Source organism: Lycium barbarum, chromosome 11 (genome assembly GCF_019175385.1).
Source record: "Lycium barbarum isolate Lr01 chromosome 11, ASM1917538v2, whole genome shotgun sequence".
Lineage (NCBI taxonomy): Eukaryota > Viridiplantae > Streptophyta > Magnoliopsida > Solanales > Solanaceae > Lycium > Lycium barbarum.
In genome coordinates, this window is record NC_083347.1 from 34,791,657 (window position 1) to 34,812,604 (window position 20,948).

At 37.2% G+C, this 20,948-nt stretch overlaps 1 protein-coding gene across 1 annotated transcript; it reads right to left on the reverse strand.

Annotated features, from left to right (window-relative positions):
* Positions 1-223: 223 nt before the first annotated feature.
* Positions 224-20,581, reverse strand: LOC132620461 (protein CTR9 homolog). Its single transcript, XM_060335138.1, has 24 exons — positions 20,191-20,581; positions 18,612-18,678; positions 18,093-18,287; positions 17,499-17,599; positions 16,971-17,024; positions 16,615-16,731; positions 16,372-16,435; positions 15,783-15,997; positions 15,582-15,666; positions 14,866-14,966; positions 14,606-14,698; positions 13,983-14,051; positions 12,763-12,855; positions 12,312-12,650; positions 9,151-9,231; positions 8,833-8,991; positions 8,502-8,597; positions 3,965-4,066; positions 3,777-3,884; positions 3,463-3,687; positions 2,349-2,615; positions 2,200-2,271; positions 1,230-1,547; positions 224-659 (listed from the first exon to the last, which is right to left on the reverse strand). Exons 1-24 carry the CDS (start codon positions 20,329-20,331, stop codon positions 531-533), a joined length of 3,291 nt encoding a protein of 1,096 aa, XP_060191121.1. The 5' UTR covers positions 20,332-20,581; the 3' UTR covers positions 224-530.
* Between the last annotated feature and the right edge of the window lie 367 nt (positions 20,582-20,948).

Consider the following 20,948-nt stretch of genomic DNA (forward strand, 5'->3'; position numbering starts at 1 on the left):
CCCGAGATGAACACACCATATATTGATACGTAGTATTAGCAATTGCAGCGATAAAGTTCAGAGTGGAACTTTCGGCGAACCGCCAAAACTACATTCTTATTTTCGGATGGTCGTGAGTTGACTGTCTCAGTGTAAATGAGAAAGTATAAAACGTTGGCTTGAAACAACTTTCATATTTTGGGGTTTCCATTTTTAATATGATACAGATAGATAAAGGTTTAGATTAGGGAAGAATGACGAAACCAATTCAATAGGGGTTCTAGCTTTGCATTTCGCGATACACTTGATCAACAGAAATGACTATCTATAAACCTTCTGCATTTACAGTATAGCCGTTTGTCTATAACTTAAGCTACATTTACCTTTTCTTCCTATAAATGACACAAGCTAGTCTAGCTCAAGAAACAAAATCTATAACGCAGCCAGGCCAAGAAAGAGCCAACAGAAATCCCACTGTGTTTGGCACAGAGGGAAGGAATATTGGCAATCTTGTCATCAACCAAACTAGGAATTGTAGAGGTACTCCATCTTCATTCATCATCATCCACAGCAACATTTTCTCCACCTTCTCCATCACTTCCTTGCGTCCGCAATGGCTCATCCTCATCTGATTCTGACAGTGCCTGCCTTCGCCGACTTGCATTTGATGAAGGTGCAACCTTCAGCAATCCGAAAAGTGGTTCAGTAACCAAAACATTCAATGCAGGAGTTGCAATATAGTCCAGCATAAGAGATTAAAAGAAACTAGTCATAAGTAGTTTTTCATTTCAAATATTATTCTACCACATCTACATGACAGTTCAAAAGGTACTGCAGAAGGTCCGTTAAAACAAAAAGCTCTTTGATCTCCTTTGAGTAAGAAGAGTTGAATGTGATATAAACAGAAGAGCTCTGTTCATATGGGAAGATGAACGTTAAAAGGTTTCTCATTTTGCTCCTTGAGAATTATTTTGGTGTCTAAAGTTGTTCAACGTTTTGGTTGGTTGGAAAGAGAGGTGGACAAATAAAAGAGGAGTCACAAGGGTTAATTTTCTTGTTTAGATAGGTACTGAGGAAGTAAATGCCTTTTATATCCCTTCCAGTTCTACCAAACAACCTAGAGGGAAAAGGTATTTGCCCAATAAGATGAACAAGCATACTCCAAATTACCCTCTTCATCCCTTGAACCAAACATGTAACAGTGGAAGGAGAGTACATATATACACAGAGGAGAGAGAGAGAGAGATTACAGTGTCATCCTCGGCATCGGAATCTTCAAGTCCAGCTGCTGCAAGTAGATCCTGTGGATTATTCTCTGCTTGATCATCATGATCATTTGTTTGATAATCAGATTCTTCTTCATAATTTCTGTTACGGTCAACATAATCCACTTCCTCCTGATCATCCATCTCAGCTTCTGCTTCCTCGGATTCGTATTGAGATTTCTTGTCCCTCTTTCTCCGCTTCCCACCTTTCTTCCTCCTCCTCTCACCATGCCCGCCCTCGTCATCGTCATTCTGGGGCCTGTCCTTTCTCTTAGAGGCAGGAGTACTGCTTTTCCATTGTTCCTAGAGGCAAAATATGTAAGTCTTGAACTTGCTTACAACTGAAAACTTCTTATTTCTGGAGGACTGAGAAGAAAGATGAACAGCAATGATATGTAGACCAACTAAAAGACAAGTTTCACATTGCTGTTTAGAGATCACAACTGTTTCCTAAGCCGATTATATTCTCTTAAAGCAACTTCACGGCATATATACTCAATGAAGCACAACTTTCAAGCACTCTGTAAACTTAGACAAGTTTACACCTTCCATATATGTTATCCTGGAAAGTCTATAGCTTCTATTTGAGTATTTTTATCATACTTCAGACAGTATGCCGTCAACTAAACAAGAAAATAAATATGCCAATCCTTAGTTAATCAAAATAGTGTAAATCCCACTTCTTTTTTTTCAATAATCTTAAACCAACTCACTCCTTTTATCCAAAAGTACTCAGGTGACTAATTCTTAATAATGAAATCTATTTTCCAAAGTGAAAAATTCAAGGACTAGAACATTAAATGGTTTGCATTTAGAGAATGTGAGGCTGCTTATGTGAAGATAGTGTAAATTTTCTTCTTTTGGTGCTCAGAATGTATTACAATAACTTTCTGAGTATATAAAGCTGATGTGCCCTCACAACAATTGTGATAGCAGTGACAATGACAAAATATACCTTCATACGCTCTAAATGCTGCTCTTGCTGCATCACTTGCTTGAGTTCATCCTCTTGTTTTCGTCTCTCTAGCTGTTTCCAAAAGGCATGTGAGTAAAAGTATGCAGCAAAAGCTATAATCATAAGATGCAATGATATAGAGAACTAACTTGATATTTTCTCTGTTCCTCAGCTTTTCTACGATTTTCTTCAGCCAATGTGACCTGACGAGCAAGTTCTAGTCTCTGCTTATTCTGTTGATCTTCACGCTCAGCTGCCTCACAATGAACTTTTGCAGCCTCAAGCAAATGCTTGCAGTATCCAACATGAGTTTCAATTTTTTTCTCATCAAATCCATGAACATGAAGATTTGAAGCTGCAGACAATAGACTGAATAAGCGAACTGCATTCTTCAGCTCTGCAACTGTTGACCTCACCTACACCGTAAAAAAAAAAAAAAATACAAACATAAGAACTAGAGATGCCCCTTTTTCTTTGTCTGTCTTCTAATTGTATAATGTATGGTACAATATTGCACTCTCAAACTAGGTAATGTAAGTAATCAAATAATACATCTAGTCAAAGTATCAATATATGAGAACCTAGGTGGTGCCAACACAATCCTGGCTTAGATCAACTATATTTCCTAAGATCAACCAGTTGGACATAATAGACCGTGCAGCAATCACATTACTCCAACCAGGCACAGGTAACCTGACTTGAAAAAGTCCCCCTTCTTGGTTCTCCAACTAAAACTTTAAGAGCTTGGGTTTAGTTCAGACTCAGTTGTCACAATTAATATCGCGACTCTTCTTCCTGGTATTCAGCTAGGCTCTATTCCTCTTTCAGATGTGGGTATGTCCATATGTTTTTAGTAGCTGCTTCATTAAACCTAGCAGTGCTACTCCCCTGCATCTCTCTCTTTTGGCTCCACAGACTATTTTGGTTCAATATACATATGTGGCACAAACATATCATTAAAGAGCTGTTAAACAATTATCATATGTACACATGATGGACTTGCATCTTATCTAGAAAATTACGAATTCATCACAGCGTATGATATATATTTAAGAACGTGAACAAGGAAGAGCAGTTAAAAGGAACTAAATCATTATCTAGAAAATCATGAAATCATCACAACATATGATATATATTTAAAAATGTCAATAAGGAAGAGCAGTTAGCAGGTCTAAATCAGAGAAACCCATTCATTTTGGTTTTGACAAAGGAGAGGATGAAAGAGGAAGGAGAGGAAGAAAGGAGAAGCTCATTGCCGTGAACCTCATCAACAGTCCGCTTGGTCTTTTGTAACGTTGAGGCTGAAAATTTCTGTAGTGCTACACCAGTGTCAAATCTCAACGTATAATTTGAAGGTGCTAAGTGGATGGCTCTTAATAAAGTCTTTTTACAATCCTGCCACTGTTCAGCTTCATAATGTGTTCTTGCTAAATAAAGAAGCACCTGACTGTCGGTATTATGATAAAATTTCCGCAAGCAATTTTGATACTGCAAGAACAAGGCATTGACACATTCAGTGCTGTGGAAATATCAAACATGAGAAATAGCTAAAAAATGAAGAGAGCATAAGAACATACCATTTTCACAGCCAACGCGAAGTTCCCTTGCGCAAAGTGAACATGTGCAAGATTAATCCACACATCAGGCATTTGGACGAAAACATTTCCACTGGCAGCTTCTTGAACCTACAAGGATGAAGGTCCAGCAGACACTACATAAACTTCGAGTTTTGCCTCTACATGTAGAAGTAGAAAAGTTAACAGACCTGTGTGAAAAGATCCTTTGAAATATCAAATTGACCTTTTTCTGCCAAAACAACACCAGCACCATTTGCAGCATAGAGATTTGCATTATGCTGGAAGAGAACCTGACAGCATGAACAGTATTGGCATCAGATAACTGAAACTATTCAACCAAGAATTTTATTCTCAACAAAAAAAACAAAAAAAACAAAAAAACATAAAAGTCCAGAAAGGGAGTCTGAAGCTTACACAGAATTAAGCCTATTTCAAAAGACTGTATGGCATACAAAACAAACCGATGACACATCAAATATACTGTATCTAATAGGGTTATTTATTTCTTTTAACGTATACAAATATCTCATTAACAACACCTAGCCACATACGCTAAAACAAGAAATCTAATGTACACATAATAATAAGTTACATCATTATCTTATTTAGCACATTTACAGCAATTTTTTATGTTCTTACTGTAAAGATACACAAAACTCAGTAAACTTTTAATCTCCAAAAATTCTTAAAAAAAAAATATTAAAAAAAAATAACTAATTCAACATATAACTGATGAATTCAATTCGTGCAATTGAGACACTTTAGTGACATTATATCGGACAGGCAACCTGTGAGAAATAAAGGGACGGAAAATTATTATTGAGATGCGTTACATAACTTACACTAAGCCCTATTTATATACATAGTTCACACAATACAAAATACCTATTTTTGAATGTGGGACACTGAGCATAGTATTTTATACAAGAATTATCTAACTCTCCCCTCAAGCCGGTGCATATAAGTCATAAGTACCGAGTTGTTACAAATGTAATTAATACGAGAACCACTGAGGAACTTGGTGAAAATATCTGCAAGCTGACCATTTGACTTCACAGATTGATTTTGTATTTTCTCTGACGAGGTGACAATCAATCTCAAGGTGCTAAGTCCTCTCAAGGGAATACCAGATTTGACCTAAGGGCCGCTTGATTATCACATACAAGTTCCATCTGACTGATTTCTCAAAATTCTAACTTTCTTAAGCAACTGTTTGATCGAAACTAGCTCACAAGTTGCTATAGTAAATAGTCAATATTCTGCTTTGCACTAGATTGAGCAACCGCATTCTGTTTTTTGCTCTTCCAAGACACCAAATTACCTCCTACTAAAATACAAAATTGAAGTTGATCATAGCCCAATCAACTTCTATATATCCAACGATCTGCTCATGGCCTCGATCCTTGAAGAGTAGTCCTTTGCCTGGGGCTGATTTTATATATCGCAGAATGGGGACAACTGCATCTCAATTACTATCACACAGAGAATTCATAAATAGACTTACAACACTCATAGGAGGAAAATGTCAAATGTAGTCATTGTGAGGTAATTCAACTTACGAACCAACTGCCTATATCTTGAAGGATCACTAAAAGGCAACTACTGTCCTGGCAGGAGTTTAGCATTCGGATCTATAGGAGTATCAATGGGTCTACACCCCGTCATTCCTATCTCCTTAAGAATATCTAAGGCATACTGTCGTTGTGAAATAACAATTCTTGATCTGGACTGAGTGACCTCACTACCTAAAAAGTACTTCAATCTGCGGAGATCTTTAGTCGGGAAATGTTGCTTCAAATAAGTGATACCATCCTGATCCTTGCTGGCGATAACAATATTGTCAACAAAAATCACCAAATTAATACACAGATTGGAGCAGAATGCCGATAGAACAAAGAGTGATGAAATTCACTACGAGTCATGCCAAACTCTTGAATTACTATGTTGAATTTACCAACCCAGGCTCGACGAGACTATTTCAGACCATAGAGTGACCGGTGCAACCGACACACCAAACCACTAGGCTCCCTCTAAGCAACAAAACCAGGTGGTTGCTCCATATAAACTTCATCTGCAAGGCCATCGTGGAGAAAAACATTCCTAGTGTCCAAATGATAAAGAGGCCAATGACGAACAACAACCCTGTATAAGAAAAGGCGGACAGATGCTATTTTAGCCACAGCAGGAATGTATCATTGTACTCCAAGCCAAATATTTGACTATACACTTTGGCAACAAGACGAGCCTTAAGCCGATCAATTTGGTCGTCCAGAACAACTTTGACAATGGTAGACTTTCCTGAAGGAAGGACAAGCTCCCAAGTACCACTCGCATATAAAACAGACATCGTTTCAATCATAGCTGGTGTCATCGTGGATGAGAAAGTGCTTCACCTATAGACTTAGGGATAGAAACAGACAAGGATGACACAAAAGTATAATCGGGTGACGGTAGATGATGATCACTTAAAAATGTATAATAGGAATTGGAATTATGAGTGGACCATAAACCTTTTCGAAGTACATTCAGGTTACTAGGTGGAGACAAGTTCGCAATAGGTGCAGAATCTGGGTAGGACGTGAATAAGGTGAACCCTATACTGGATGCAAATGACGATAATAAGTTAGGAGTGGTGGCGTTGTGGTTGCGGACGTAAGAGTAACAATAGATTCCTCAAAAGTTGGTATAGGCAAGACCTTAGAGATTCAGGATGATCAGAATAAGACGTAAAGTAAGGTCGAGCTAAAAAATGTGACATCTTCTAACACAAGATAAGATACCGATGAAGGTCAGGAGGGTAGCAACAATACCCTTTTTGAACCCGACAATAACCAAGGAAGACATTCTTGAGAGCATGAGGAGCTAATTTATCCTTGAGAAGTCATAACTGGGAGGATAAGTATTCTAAGGCATTATCACTACAAAGAGTACGAATAGAAACACCAAACTGATTTTGTATTTCAGCACAAAAAGTCTTTTGAGTATAGAAAACAACTCAGAGCAATCTTTCATTAAGACAATCCAACTACATCTGGAATAATCATCAATGAAACTAACAAAATAAGGAAACCTAAAGTTGAACCTACTCTACTAGGACACCAAATAACATAATGAACTACTGAAAAACATATACTCTGCACGACTCAGAACTACAGCGGAATGTGGTCCAGGTATGTTTCTCAAGCTGAATAACATGTCTGAAATGGACAAATAGAGGCATCAACTTGGAATCAATAGATCGCCGCAGGTTATTACATAATTGAGCATCAACATTTTCCTATGTGCTCGAGCCTGGTCTATCTCCATGGATAGTCTTTTTCGTTAAGTGATCTTGAACACATTGACCTCTACACCACGACTCAACTGAGAAAGCCCAAGTCCAATAGTTTGAACTTCCCATTAAGGGTTCCGAAGTAATCACAAAACCTAAATTTCCACATCCCGTGTTTTTGAAGCCAAAAGCAATAAAACCCGAAAGACATGGTGGATTAAAGAGAGTCGAACCAAAGTTTAGCAAATAATCACTAATTTTTAAAGCTGATCAAAGACAAATACTATCAGATCTACCTGAAAAACTTGCCAAAAATGGCTAACAAGTTGCTGCTTGTCTAGAGGTTGCCGGAAAATTTTAAAACAAGTTGAAGAAGGTGTAGAAGAATAAGCTGATTCCCACAGTGAAGGAGAAATTCAACAAAGCCACCGGAAAAGTAACTGGAGTGGCCGGATTAGGGTTTCGGCGATTCGAAATCTGCAGAACAGTAGAAGAGATGACTCGGAAATGTTGGACGACCAAAGGAAAAAGATCTGTTTTGGAAGATGGCCTAGAAAAGTTGGAAGATGGCCTAGAAAAGTCTCAGTGCCTGGTGCGTGTCAGACGCGTCGCCGGAGTGAGAGGTTCACCTGACACATGACGAGGAGTCTGCCGGATAGGTTTCCTGGGGTTCTCTCACCGGAGTTTCCTCAACCTACTGGTGGTATTACTTTTCGCAAAACACCCATCGGAGAAAGAGTGACGCAATCTGCATGAAAAATCACCAAAAAGAAGGCACAGTGACTGTCCCAGACTCGCTGGTTTTTTCACAGCGATGATACCTTACCAAGGCTCTGATACCATATGAGAAATAAAGGCATGGGAAAAATATTATTGAAATGTGTTAACTGTCTTACACTAAGCCTTACGTATATACATACTTTACATAGTACTAAATACCTATTTTCCAATGTGGGACATTGAGCATAGTACTATATATACTATCTAACACAACCAAAAAAAGAATCGCGAGAGGTCACTGTGTCTTGTGGACGAACAGATTTGAGAAGTCAAGGGAGATACAAAGGTCCCAATAAGAGAAACTTAAAAATGAAAACTCCAACTTGCAGTAAATGAATTCACTTGACAAACATGATCTACTTAAAGCTGGATAATCTGGTAATCATTTCAAGGCAATATTCACTCTCAAGTGCAATCATGGTTTTTGCTTTTCCGTCTTCCTCGAAGATACTACAATCTTAGTATCTTACTGAAGCCTATTGTCAAAACATATCAGGTACTACTTGGCTTCAACACACAAATATGTTAAACTGACTTAGATGAGTGAGGTTTGCTATAGTGGTAGAGGACCTCTACCACCAAACACTAGGTGGAGGGTAAGTGGGAATAGTGTTGATCCTCCTGGTTGGGGTGGAACCTGAGTTTTGAAATAGTCACTGGGAGAAGAACAATACCTTTGTATAAAGTTCCTTCGCCTTCTCCAGATGAGTAGCTTCCAACTTCGGAGCTCTTTTCTCATTCCGAATCGCCGCGAAGTAGTTCCAATTTCCCTTTACAATACAGGAAAAAATATAATAAGCTGATGTTCCAGGTTCTACTATAAGCTGAAATAGTAAGGACATAAGTTTGTAGTGATAAGTCAATACTTTTTCCAAATCAAGAAACAAGCAGAAACAATATGGTGACAAGAAAAATGTGCCCAAGGTGGGTATTATGCAAATCACAAACTAATAACAAAAAATCATGAGATGAGAAATTTAATCAGCTTTAAACAAGCATACGCACCAGACAAAGAGTAGCATAAGAATCATTTCCATCAGTCGCATCCTTAGCAGCCCGAAAAGTTTCTTTTGCCTTAACCCAGTCATCATTCTTAAGTTCCAAATCACCAAGCATTAGCAGTGCATCTGGGCACTTCTCGTTCACCTTGAGCGCATCAATAATCTGAAAACAAACAACGACAACAACGCCTTAGTCCCAAACAAGTTGGGGTCGCATCACCAATTCACGGTCAATGGAAATCTTTTGTAGAAGGTGTTTTTGGGTAATTGAGAATTAACAGAGGATTGTTTGCCAATATGGATACAAGGAGAGAACAACAACCAGCTCATTGCTCAGCTGCACGTTATTTCGGGCTTTTGCAATGGCAGCCAGCCTCAGATAAGCATCTTCATACTCTGGATACTGAAATTTAGGAAAAAGAGGTTACCACAGGATTTGCCAATGATGACATAAAGACAAAGTGCAAAAAGATACAACAGCTATATAACATCCCACAACATTCATGTTATTTGCGTCTTCTTACTGACTTTCAAACTGTAAAAAGGGCAGCCCGGTGCACTAAGCTCCCGCTATGCGCGGGGTCCAGGGAAGGGCCAGACCACAAGGGTCTATTGTACGCAGTCTTACCTTGCATTTCTGCAAGAGGCTGTTTCCACGGCTCGAACCCCTGACCTCCTGGTCACATGGCAGCAACTTTACCAGTTACCCCAAGGCTACCCTTCTGACTTTCAAACTGTAAACAGAGGAAAATCATTTAACTAATTTTCGGACAGTAAAACCATCCTTCAATGGTGTTATTTACAGCTAATGAGGCACCATCATCAGAGTTATACAAGGCCATCTGTAGGGCATGAAAAGAGGGTGACTCTTTGGTTTAATTACATTCTAGCATGTTAAAAGGCCCTGATTGATTCAAGTCATAAATTAGCCCATTACGAATCTACTCAATAACTTATTACTGAAAAATCTATTGTCTCAGATAATTATATATAATTAGAAAATAGATCAATCCATTTCTATAAAGATCTGCCTCTCTATATTAATCTATCTCATATCCAAATGTGGAGAACCGACATTTAAAGAGTGCAACCAACAGAATGTTCTCAACCCCCTCCCTAAATTTGTTCTCTGATGATGTTCCGGGAGAAACAAGCCACCACTCTCCTTCTTTCTTCAATCACCCATTAAGAGAAGAGGGATGGTCTTCCTATTTATGTTATTCTCTACCTTTGTTCATGGTTACACTGGGCAGGTAGTGGCAAAGGTAGCAGCTGAGAAAATAGAAATTTTTGCATTCCATTAAGATGGGGAGGTTCTCCGTCACCACCATTACGGCTTATTACTATTGACTTCATGCAACCACTCTGTATTTAACAAATTTTATAGGATTTCATAAACATTTATTGATATAACCAAAAGCATGTGACTATCATATTATTTAAAGATAGTTTCTCATTAAGCTTGCAAAATATAAACAATCAGTTGACTCCCTAAAGAATTACTAGTAATAATTTTTATACAGAAATTGTTAAATGATTCACTTTTTATAATGAAGATTGTCAAATTTTGAAAAGATGAATTTTTTTATTTCCATAAAAATTGAAAGCAATGTTTGAATTCACTTTTTTATTGGCTCAACAATCAAAATTGATGAATCTATGAAGGTATTCATATTCTTTAATTTTGATCTTCCATTTTACATCTTTTTGTTAAATAACTCTAAAAGTCTTTTGTTTAATAATTTTATACACCACTAGTAGATAAAAAGGGGCAGCCCAGAGCCCCAGAGCACAAAACAATCCGCATTCACGTACTGTCCGGGGAAGGGCTGCACCCAAAGGGATGTGATATATGCAGTCTATCTAGACGCAAGAGTCAGTGGTTGATTCCACAGCTTGAACCTGTAACCAATACACCGCAGGGAGACAACTTTACCGTTGCTCCACGGCTCCACCCTTCTATACACCAATTGTAAATGCTACAAATAATTCACAAATTTAAGAAATTCAAATTAATGCTTCCTTTGTTCCAGAAGAAAAAAACTCGGGATTCCATGTACAAGCATGATTGCATCTAATTTTCAATGTGAATTCAAGCATTTCTCTCTTTTGTTATATAAAATTTATTTCGACACTATGTAAAGTTTCTATATATCACAATCTTTATAGCTTGAAAGAATTTCAAAAGTGCAGGAAGAAGTGTCAATTCTTTTTTAAATTGAGAATTAAATTAATATGCTGCCATCGACATTTAGGTAACAATTGATTAAAGCACAACAACATTATGGAATTTCAAAAGAAAAACAAAAATCTTAAAACACAAAGACTTCTTGTGTTGACCCGACCCTAAGAAGTTATTGGCCTTTATTCTTAAATTGCAACGAATAATATATATATATATATTGAAACTGGTAAAGTTAAATTGCAACTTATACTTAATTAAGCATTCAATCAACACAGTGATACCATCTCACATTATTTTGATCTTGATGTGACAGCTCATGCCTTTTTAGTAGTTAATCTTTAGATTGAGGTTTTCCTTCTGTCTTTTACCTACGCAGCTCATACTATTTTATTTTTTTCCCTTTGATATAAACTCAGACCTTCCAATAACAATCTATGAATACATAGGGAAAACATTGAAGGGCACTACTTCTCAGAAGTCCGACCATCTTAATCATATACTCCCTCCGTCCCATAATAAGTGTCACCTTAGCCAAAAACAAGCATATTAAGAAACCAATAATGGAATGTGAAGTTCACTAAATTACCCCTATATAATAAAAATAAATTACTTTTCCCTCTTGATTGGAGCATGCACAATAGTAATCATTTTGACAAAGAATCCAACAATACCAAACCCGTTTGGATTGGCTTATAAGTTGGTCAAACCAACTTATAAGCCATTTTTAACTTATTTGGGTGTTTGGAAAAAATAGAAAATAGCTTAAATTAAGTTAAAAAGGGCTTAAAATAAGCCAAAACCAAGAAGTTGCTCAACCCCAACTTTTTTTTTTTTTTTTTTGGCTTAAAAGCCATTTTGGTGTGACCAACAACTTTACCCTTTTATCCCTTATATTTTCTATTAATTCCAATATTACCCTTCCTTCTAAAAACTCTTTGAGCACTTTTATCCAAACACGTAACTGCTTATTTATAAAATAACTTTCAGCACTTATGCTTAAAAGCCACTTTTTTTCAGCTAATCCAAACGGGCTCCAAGTTATTATGAGGCTTTTCCAATCATCATTTAGATGTAACTTTAACTTGTCACTTTTTGTCTAAGGGTAGAGTTGGAAAAAATTAGTCAATTTATGTCTTGGTTTCTTAAGGTGACACTTATTATGGGACAAATTTTTTGGCTAAGGTGACAAATATTATGGGACGGATGGAGTAACAACCAAGAAAAAAAGTTCATCAATGTGTCACCAATAAGTCAGCTAATAATCAATGTGACAGCGTCAATTGAACATGCATGCATACCTTAAATAAGATAAGGCGGTAAAAGATGCTGGCGGTTTCTGTGTCATGCAACTGCTCCAGTAATCTTGCCATGTTAAAGAGTGTCGAAACTTTGTTCCAAGGAAGTTCCACAGTACTTCCTTGTTCCTCAAGTCTATGAAATAGCTGGAAGTCCTTGTATTGCCGAACAGATGCACTGGCATCGATTGGATATTGTGCACTTTTAAACAGATCAGATTGTGCTTCACCATTGGGATATAAAAGCCCTTCAGAAGTTGGATCATCAGACCGTGCTTTTGCATCAAGGAACCTACTCCATGTACCATCACCTAAAGCTTCCTTAAAACTTTGTGCAGCAAGCTGGAAATCATTAATCAGTAAAGGTTAGTGATCTGAGATACCATTATTGAATGCAATGAAAAATCTAAACATGAAAGCAGCTCAGTCAATGACAAAAAAGAACTTTACAAACCTCAAATTCTCCCCTTTCAAAATGGAGGACGCCAATGTTGTTGAACAACTCTATTGGTACTTCTTCATTTGACTTCTTAAGTAAATTACGTGCCTGCAAAATTGATTAAGTCTCACCTTAAGTATACAAAAATCTTCTTTCAGAGGTTAAAATCTAATGAACAGTTTAAAATATGATGATTTTTGTGGCAATCCACCCTAATAAATTCATAGTACCATCAAGACAAATTTACAGCACTGATGTTACACAAAGTAGTAACTACAACAAGCAATCCTGGATGCCCAATCTGCCGCTACTTACATATAAAACATGCCATATATGTATTCATCTATATGAAACTATAATGTCTCTAATTAGACGAACAAGTATTTTCAACAACCAACTTTTTTGATAAATAAGTTTACCAACAACTAACAACGACAGGAAAGTAAGACTTAAATTATTTGTGACATGAAAATAAGACTTATTTTATTTTATTTTTTTGATAACCGTGGTGTTCGGGCTAGCTTGCGCACACCCCAACCAATTCCATGGGATACCTACCACCTCCCACCAGCAGCAGGTACCAAGTAACTCTATCCACCAAGATTAGAATGGATGGGAAGAAATCACCTAGTGTTTCGTCTCTGCTAGGATTTGAACCTGAGACCTCATGGTGCTCAACCCACTTCATTGACCACTAGGCACACCGCATAAGACACTTACTTTTTGAACAGATGGAAGTGAATAGTAGACTTGCAATCCAAAAAAAATAATTAAGAAGAAACAAGAAACAAGGATGAATTAAATTTGAGCAACTTCCAAAGTTTGGAAAACGCAAATTAGGAAGCAAATTTACCAACATACCCAGGAAGCAAATTTACCGAGCAGAAAAAAATTAGGGAGCAAATAATTTTTAAAAAGATAGGACTTAGATAGAGAGAGAGAGAGCAAAAAAGTCAAAGTGAGATGGATCCTCAAAGTATTGAAGATCAGAAAGACTGTATAATTTGTAGATGTTTCTGTCAAGAATACCGATTTTCTTTTATTTTTTTCATCAGTAGAATAAGAAACTTTTTTTGGGTAAGGAGTAGAATAAGAAACTTTTCCGGCTCAACCGAGTTCTACTTGCTATCCTCGTCACTCCTTCAATAACCCAGAAGTACATTCTGCTACAGGGAGCATAACCCAGTGAAATGAGAAAATATACAGAAATAAATGGAAATATTCAAGGGCCTTACTGTTTTAAAGGCCTCTAAAGCAGCAGCAGGATCATTTGAAATTAACAGTTCTCCTATATCCAAAAAGGCCTGCAAGGAAGCATGAGAAGATAACTAACGCAGGATCTCAGGAAGAGAACCGTATCTCACTTACGACATCATGCCATCCTAGTCCAAAATCTCTTGATAAAGTAAATGATTTTATTGATGCTGGGGAAATCCTCATAATATGAGTAATATACCAAAAAGAAAAGAGACCTAGATCACCATCGTACTCTAATTTTAAATGGATGAAAGCATTACACCCTGTGATATAAGATGGAACAATAGCATTTAGATTTTCTTCTTCGTTTCTTCATTTTTTAGATTTTCAAACCTTTTGTGTTAAAGATTATTCGTCCCGTCTTTAATTCCCTGTTCTTACAAAGGCCTTCCAGAAGATATTACATAAAATAACCGATAAACAAACGACTCTCTCTTCTTAAACAACCTATATCCTCCACACTTAATCAGCATTTGATAGACTGTCCAACCCCGAGCAATCTTAGTTATTGGTGGGCGTTCGGTTCGTTAGCTGGTATTTGTTTAGTCATTCAGATAGTGACTTGCGCTTTCTTAGCTATGCATTATACACATAAAAATACCTGGGGATCACGAGGATCAATCTTTGTGGCTTTCTTCAAATATTCCTGAACCTTCTCGGTCTGGCCAAGCTGCACATAAATGTGTGCAAGAGCCTGCAAAAAAAAAAAAAAAGACAAACTATTGAAAGAACAAAAACAAAATGTTGACAATAGTCAAAGCTGAAAGCAATGAACGAAAAAGTTTATCAAGTTTCTCATATAATAATAAAATTTTGACAATATTCAGTCCCAACAAAGTACTCTATCAAGTATCAACTCACTTTCACTGTCTCACTACTTTCAGGGTAAACCTCCAAGACTTTCTCAAAATTCGCCAGCGAACTCCGAAGATCTCCCAACTTCAGCTGTACTTGTCCCAATCCTAACTTAGACAAGCAAAGAGAATGATAAAATAGATGAAAAAGAATGATTTAGTTGGCAAGTTTTATTTCCCAATTGACAGCCTAAAACCTTTTGTGGCACTTTACATCCCCCAATCACCACAATTGACCATTTAACATGTTTCAAAGGAGGCAAGAAGTGTGCATTTTGGTAAGGGAATTTTATCATTTGAAGCACCTTTTTACAAGTATCATTCTTGGCAATTATGTTAATTATCCTCCAACATCTGATGAATTTATCATCCCAGTCATATAGAGGCTCAAAGTGGTTATAAGGAGACAACTTTTCAGTTTCAGACTTGTTAAGCTTGTGAGAGGCTTGGCCACCCAGGACAACTTGGAAGAAAGATGCCCCGAAGCGTGGCAATTCTTCTTCATTCCCTGTCTCTATTCTTTTTCATTTTTTTCATGCTACACCTTCCGATTAGAGAAACCTACTGAAAAATTCATTTGATATTCGACCATCTATAATAGATTAAAACTTGTGAATCTTGGATCACAACAAGTTCTCAATGGACACTCAAAGTAATGCAAACCTCAAAAAGAGAAATAATAGCAAATACTTAGCGACAGACAACAGGAAGAAAATTGCGTACCATAATAGGGTAATACAAATTCATGCGGCTTACTGCTTTCTTTTACAGACGCCATGTAGTACATTCCAGCCTTCTCATAGTCGCCCTTAAGTCATGGGAAACAAAAATAAATATCATTAGAATAAAGCTTCAGGGGAATCATAAACAAGGATCACCCAATTACTGGTGTGAAAAGGATCAAAGAGTTGTGCATCTTCAGACCTTGCTGTGGTAAGAGCGTGCCAAATTGTAGTACGAATGAGATTTAGTTGGTCCATGAGTGGTTACAGCAAGTGCAGTCTCGGTCAATTGCTCCACAAGGAAATGTTGACCAGTGAAGAAAAAATGATTGGCCAGATAATTTAGAGCCATTGCACAGTAAGGATACATCTCGAAGGCTCTTTGCATCTTTTCCATTCCTCCCCTAATACCAGAAGCTGTACATAAAGAGCTGACACCAAGTTAGACAACACTACTGCAATAAACTGCATTTTTACATAACTAAATTCAGCATACTAGCACATCTATAACCCCTGAGAAATCTCAACCAGAGCTTTTTTTTTTTTTTTGAGAAGAATCTCAACCAGAGCTTTCTAAACAAGATATGAGTATTTCACAATGATTCTCTCTAGATAAGTGATAAGAACAAATTTTCTCTGAAGAAGCAAACTTAAATCTTATGGGTCACTTATTTCTCCTACAAGGTTCTACAGCAATCTGACTTTTAAGTGCATCTCCTGCCTGGAATGTGCAGAATTAACTTCATATCACATAGACAGACTCAACATATCAATCTAAGGGAAGAACTCACCTTCATTGTTTTGCAAATCCAGAATTGCTAGTGCCACCAGAGCATCCACATTTTCTGGATCTAACTATAGTTTCAGAAGTAGTTACAAGAAAGCCATATCAGTTAAAAATAAAAATGGCGGGGGTTTAGGGGTGGGGGGCGACAAAGCATACTGTTCCGTCAGGGAACAGGGAAGGGTCGTTCATCAGTTAAGAATAACACAATGATTATAACAACATTATAAACACAAAATTTTCCACTTGCCTGCAAGACACGACCAAATGCCTGCTTCGCCTTTTCCAATTGGCCCAATTTGTATCTACAGAGACCTATTCCGAGCCTTACCGCAGCAGGACATTCAGGATACACTTGCAAGGCCCTCTACCAAATACATATGAGCCACAAAAAGGCAACATAGAGTCAATATCATTTCTTCTAACAGTATCTAGAGAGCTATATAACATTATACATGCTAGATCTGTTCTGATGTTTCCCAACTGTTTTTTTTTTTTCTTTTTTTTTTTTTTTTGGTTTCATTTGGCATGAAGGGGAAGCTACGTCAATTCTCTTATCCAAGGCCAGAAAATTAGCCTATCAATAGTAATGGATAGACGATGAACCTTATATAGCTCCAGTGAATCAGAATATCGTCCACGGCTAAACTGAACACAGGCCTGCAAAAGATTGGGGTAAGCAGTTGTCATGAGAGTCGATACAAGATGTTAAGGCTTGGAATTAGCACATCCAAAGGGTTTTGCAGCAGAGAACAAAGAATCAAAAATTACTTCAAACAATTCTTTTATAAGGAAAAATTACATCATACAATAGGTGCAGTTCTTAGTTAATTATCCGTAACACGTTACCATAGTCTTCCACATCACAGTTCTTGTGCGGCAGAGCACAAGAAGCAATACCTCATTCAAAAGCTGCAGTTCTTCAATTTTCAATTAATTATCCTTAACATGTCACCAAGGTCATCAACATCACAGTTCTTGCACAGTAGATTAATTTCATTTCCAAGCATATTGCAGGGTTTACATCACCAGCATCATGTTTATAAGCAACATAGTTCTTAACTTCTTAATGCCATGTAAAAATTTAACATACTAAATGTTTCTGAAACGAAAACAAGCATGGAATAGGCTTACCTGACCCAGAAGAGCAGGAACATTATCACGATCTCCATCAAGTACAATCTTGAAAGCAGCAAATGCCTGCTCTACATCTCCCTTGGCAAGTAAAAGCTGGCCTGTAAATCATGTGAATGCTCATCCGGTTGGTAAAAAATTACATGGATACTATTACACCTTTTTAGTCCAGCTTATACGACCTTATATTCTAAGAAAGTGTTGGCAAAGTAGGGTTTTATTACAAGCACGATCAAAAACTCAGTTCCTCAAACACAGGTCAGAAACTCAATATGCTTGGCATAGCCTACAAGCTCCTCAGAAGTAATTTTAGGCAACTCTTTTTCCAAAGTGAATAGCGGGGAGGGGTTTGAAAGCCTAGGTTAAATAACATTCTGTAGACTTAACGAAACAATTAAGTAAAATAATCACATCTCCGTGAAATCCTATATATGTTAGAGCCTTATCAAACAAATATTCTATCTGTTATAGGTGTCAATTAAATATAAATTGTTCCACCTCAGCAAAATGATTTTAAATTCCAACCACAAAAAGGCATTGATTTACTTTTTTCAAGCAATAATATCTTCAATAAAGAAATGAAATAGTGCTTACCTTTCCCAACCCACGTAGAGGGCTCGTGCATGTCAATTCTGGATGCTTTATTATAATATTGGGTTGCCATTATAAAGTGCTCTTCTTTTTCTCTTTGTTTCGTCTCAATCTTCCCAAGATAGCTGTAATATGCACCTAATGCATTTAGAATGGCAATCCTTTCATACCTCACATCTGCATAATATTCATCAATCTCTGCACCATAACAATGTGCAATAGGAATTAGTTTCTTTCAAATAAGGAAAGACAGAAACTACACATTCTCCGACTTTTCAAGGAGAGTGGATAAATACCCATCCAACAACAACATACCCAGTATAATCCCACTAGGTGGGATCCGGGGAGGGTAGAGTGTATGCAGACCTTACCCCTACCTTGTAAAGGTAGAGAGGCTATTTCCGATAGACCCTCGGCTCAAGGAAAGATGAAAAGGCAACAGTATTAAAAAGCAAATAAATACCCATCCAATGCGCTAAAACGTGTCAGAGTCAATCAGCTAGTATAAACACAAATAAGTACCTGGGCTAGAACCTTCTTCCAATATCTGCCGAAACTGATCGATTTTGCCTTGTTTGAAATATTCCCTCTGCGAAAACCAGCATAGAATGGAGGAGGAATAGAGAACTTTTAGAAACACAAAAAACAAATGTTGTGAAACGTGAGTCTTATCATGCACGTTATCTAATTAGATTAGTAAAACTGCTCTTATCTCCAATACAACTATAACAACCTGAACCCTTGTTTCGAGCATATATATCTTTTATGTGATTTGATGCTTTGGTTAGCACTGTATCGTGTTATTGGACTTAGTGGGATAGTTTGAGTCGAAACCCAAAGGGCTCGGGAAGGTTCTTTAACGCGATCTAGTTTTGGAAAGCTTAAAAGCTTATTTTGGGAACCCGACCCTTATATCTGAGTTTTAGCGTGTTGTTGAGTGATCGAGACTTTGTGTAGGTCCATATCATATTTTGGGACTTGTTGGCGTGCTCGGATTTGGAGCCGAGAGGCTCGGGGGTGTTTCGACACCTTAGTAGGCATTTGGAGTTGGCAGATTTTGTGTCTAGTACCTCCTTCACGACCGTGAGGGCGCCATTCGTGATCGTCAAGGCCAGGTGGCTAAGCCATGGGAATATGTAGAATTAAAGAAATTTAAGGGATAAAGTGGGCACATTTTAGCACTAATTCCAAATTATGAAAACCTTCGATTTTGGTTAACAAACGATATCAAATTTAGATTCTGATTATTGTAATGAGTTCCCTAGCTTATGGGTCACATTTCCACAGATTCAATTTTGAAATCCGAACTGTTGACCCGAGGGCCAGGTTTGAGTTGACCAAGAGTTTGATTTTAACCCCGAGGGTCCTAAAATTATGGGAATAGTTTTTATAAACGAAATTGAATAGATTGAGACCATTGGAGCTCGTTTGGGCAGATTTTGCCATTTCAAGTGAGGTCTGTAAAGCAAGCAAGCCTTGGGACAGAGATAACTCTCCTACACGTATAACTACCAGGTTCATTATTGAACATACACAAACGAGAAACTCTATCAATGCTCAGGAAATTCTCATAACAATCACATTAAAACAGATGTAAAGACATATACAAATAGCAAACTTCAACCAAAAAAGGTCAAACAAAACTCCGGTTGATTTCTCAGATGGTCACTCAACTACTAGTTATTAACTCATGAAGTCACCCTTTTTTCTTGATTCCAGTTTTTCTTCAACAAAGACAGTGACTTCATGAGATAATAACTATTACTTGAGTGACCATATGACAAATCAACTCACCAAGCAACATAAATCTCTCCTCTGCACAAAATTTAAACCAGAAAAATTTTTTATTTTTATTTTTTTGGGAAATTTTCAACAATATACAGCCCAACATAAAAAATTACACCATGTAGCCCAATATACAACATTTATTATACCTGTCGGGGAGTGTGTGTGTGTGTGGGGGGGGGGGGGGGGGGGAGAGGGCGGGAGAGGGAGCATTATACATAATGTATCAACCTTGTATAAAAGGTGATTATACACAAGAATATGGGCATAATTTTCCCAATTTATAAATGTGTGTGTATGGTTGAATTGAACTTACAGCAATAATAAGCCAGAGATCAAGTGGAGCTTGTTCAGCTTTGAGAATATCAAGAATGTCAGAAGCATCCCTAGGTAGTTGGTCCAATGCTACCCTAACTTCTTCTTCTGAGTTCTGTACTGGAATGTACACACTCGCCATTCGATTTCACCTCAAATTCAACCAATAACAAAACTAAACCCTAGCTTTCTTTCTGCAGAATAATGTGGCTGAAGAAGAAGAAGAAGAAATTTGACTTTGGAGAAGTTCAAAACATCATATTGTGTAAGCAACTGATACATATATATATATATATATATGACTCTGTCTGTGTGTGTTTTCTCGAGCTGGCTGATTAATTGAACATAGTGATGGGTGTTCTATTATTACCAGGTGCTCTTCTAATTTTATTTTTGTATTTTGTACAGTGAGATATATTTATGAATCCTCATTTGTGTGTTTACTCTTGTGTCCTTCTATTTTTTTTCCCCCCGGTAAATTACACGAAATACCCATATAGTATGACCCAATTGCAGATACACTTCATATATTTTAAAATGTAAAGTTTATTACCCATATATACAATGAAAATCATATTCATATTTTCTAAAAATATTTAAACCCCTGATGTATTGAAAATCTCACATAACAAAATGTTTGTCTGACTGAGTAAATTTGAGGTAATTTGAAGCGACTCTCAATCAAGTCATCGAGTGACATAAAATAGCATATCCGGAATTAGGATCTCTCTCGCAATGGATGGTTGTTGTTCTCTTGAA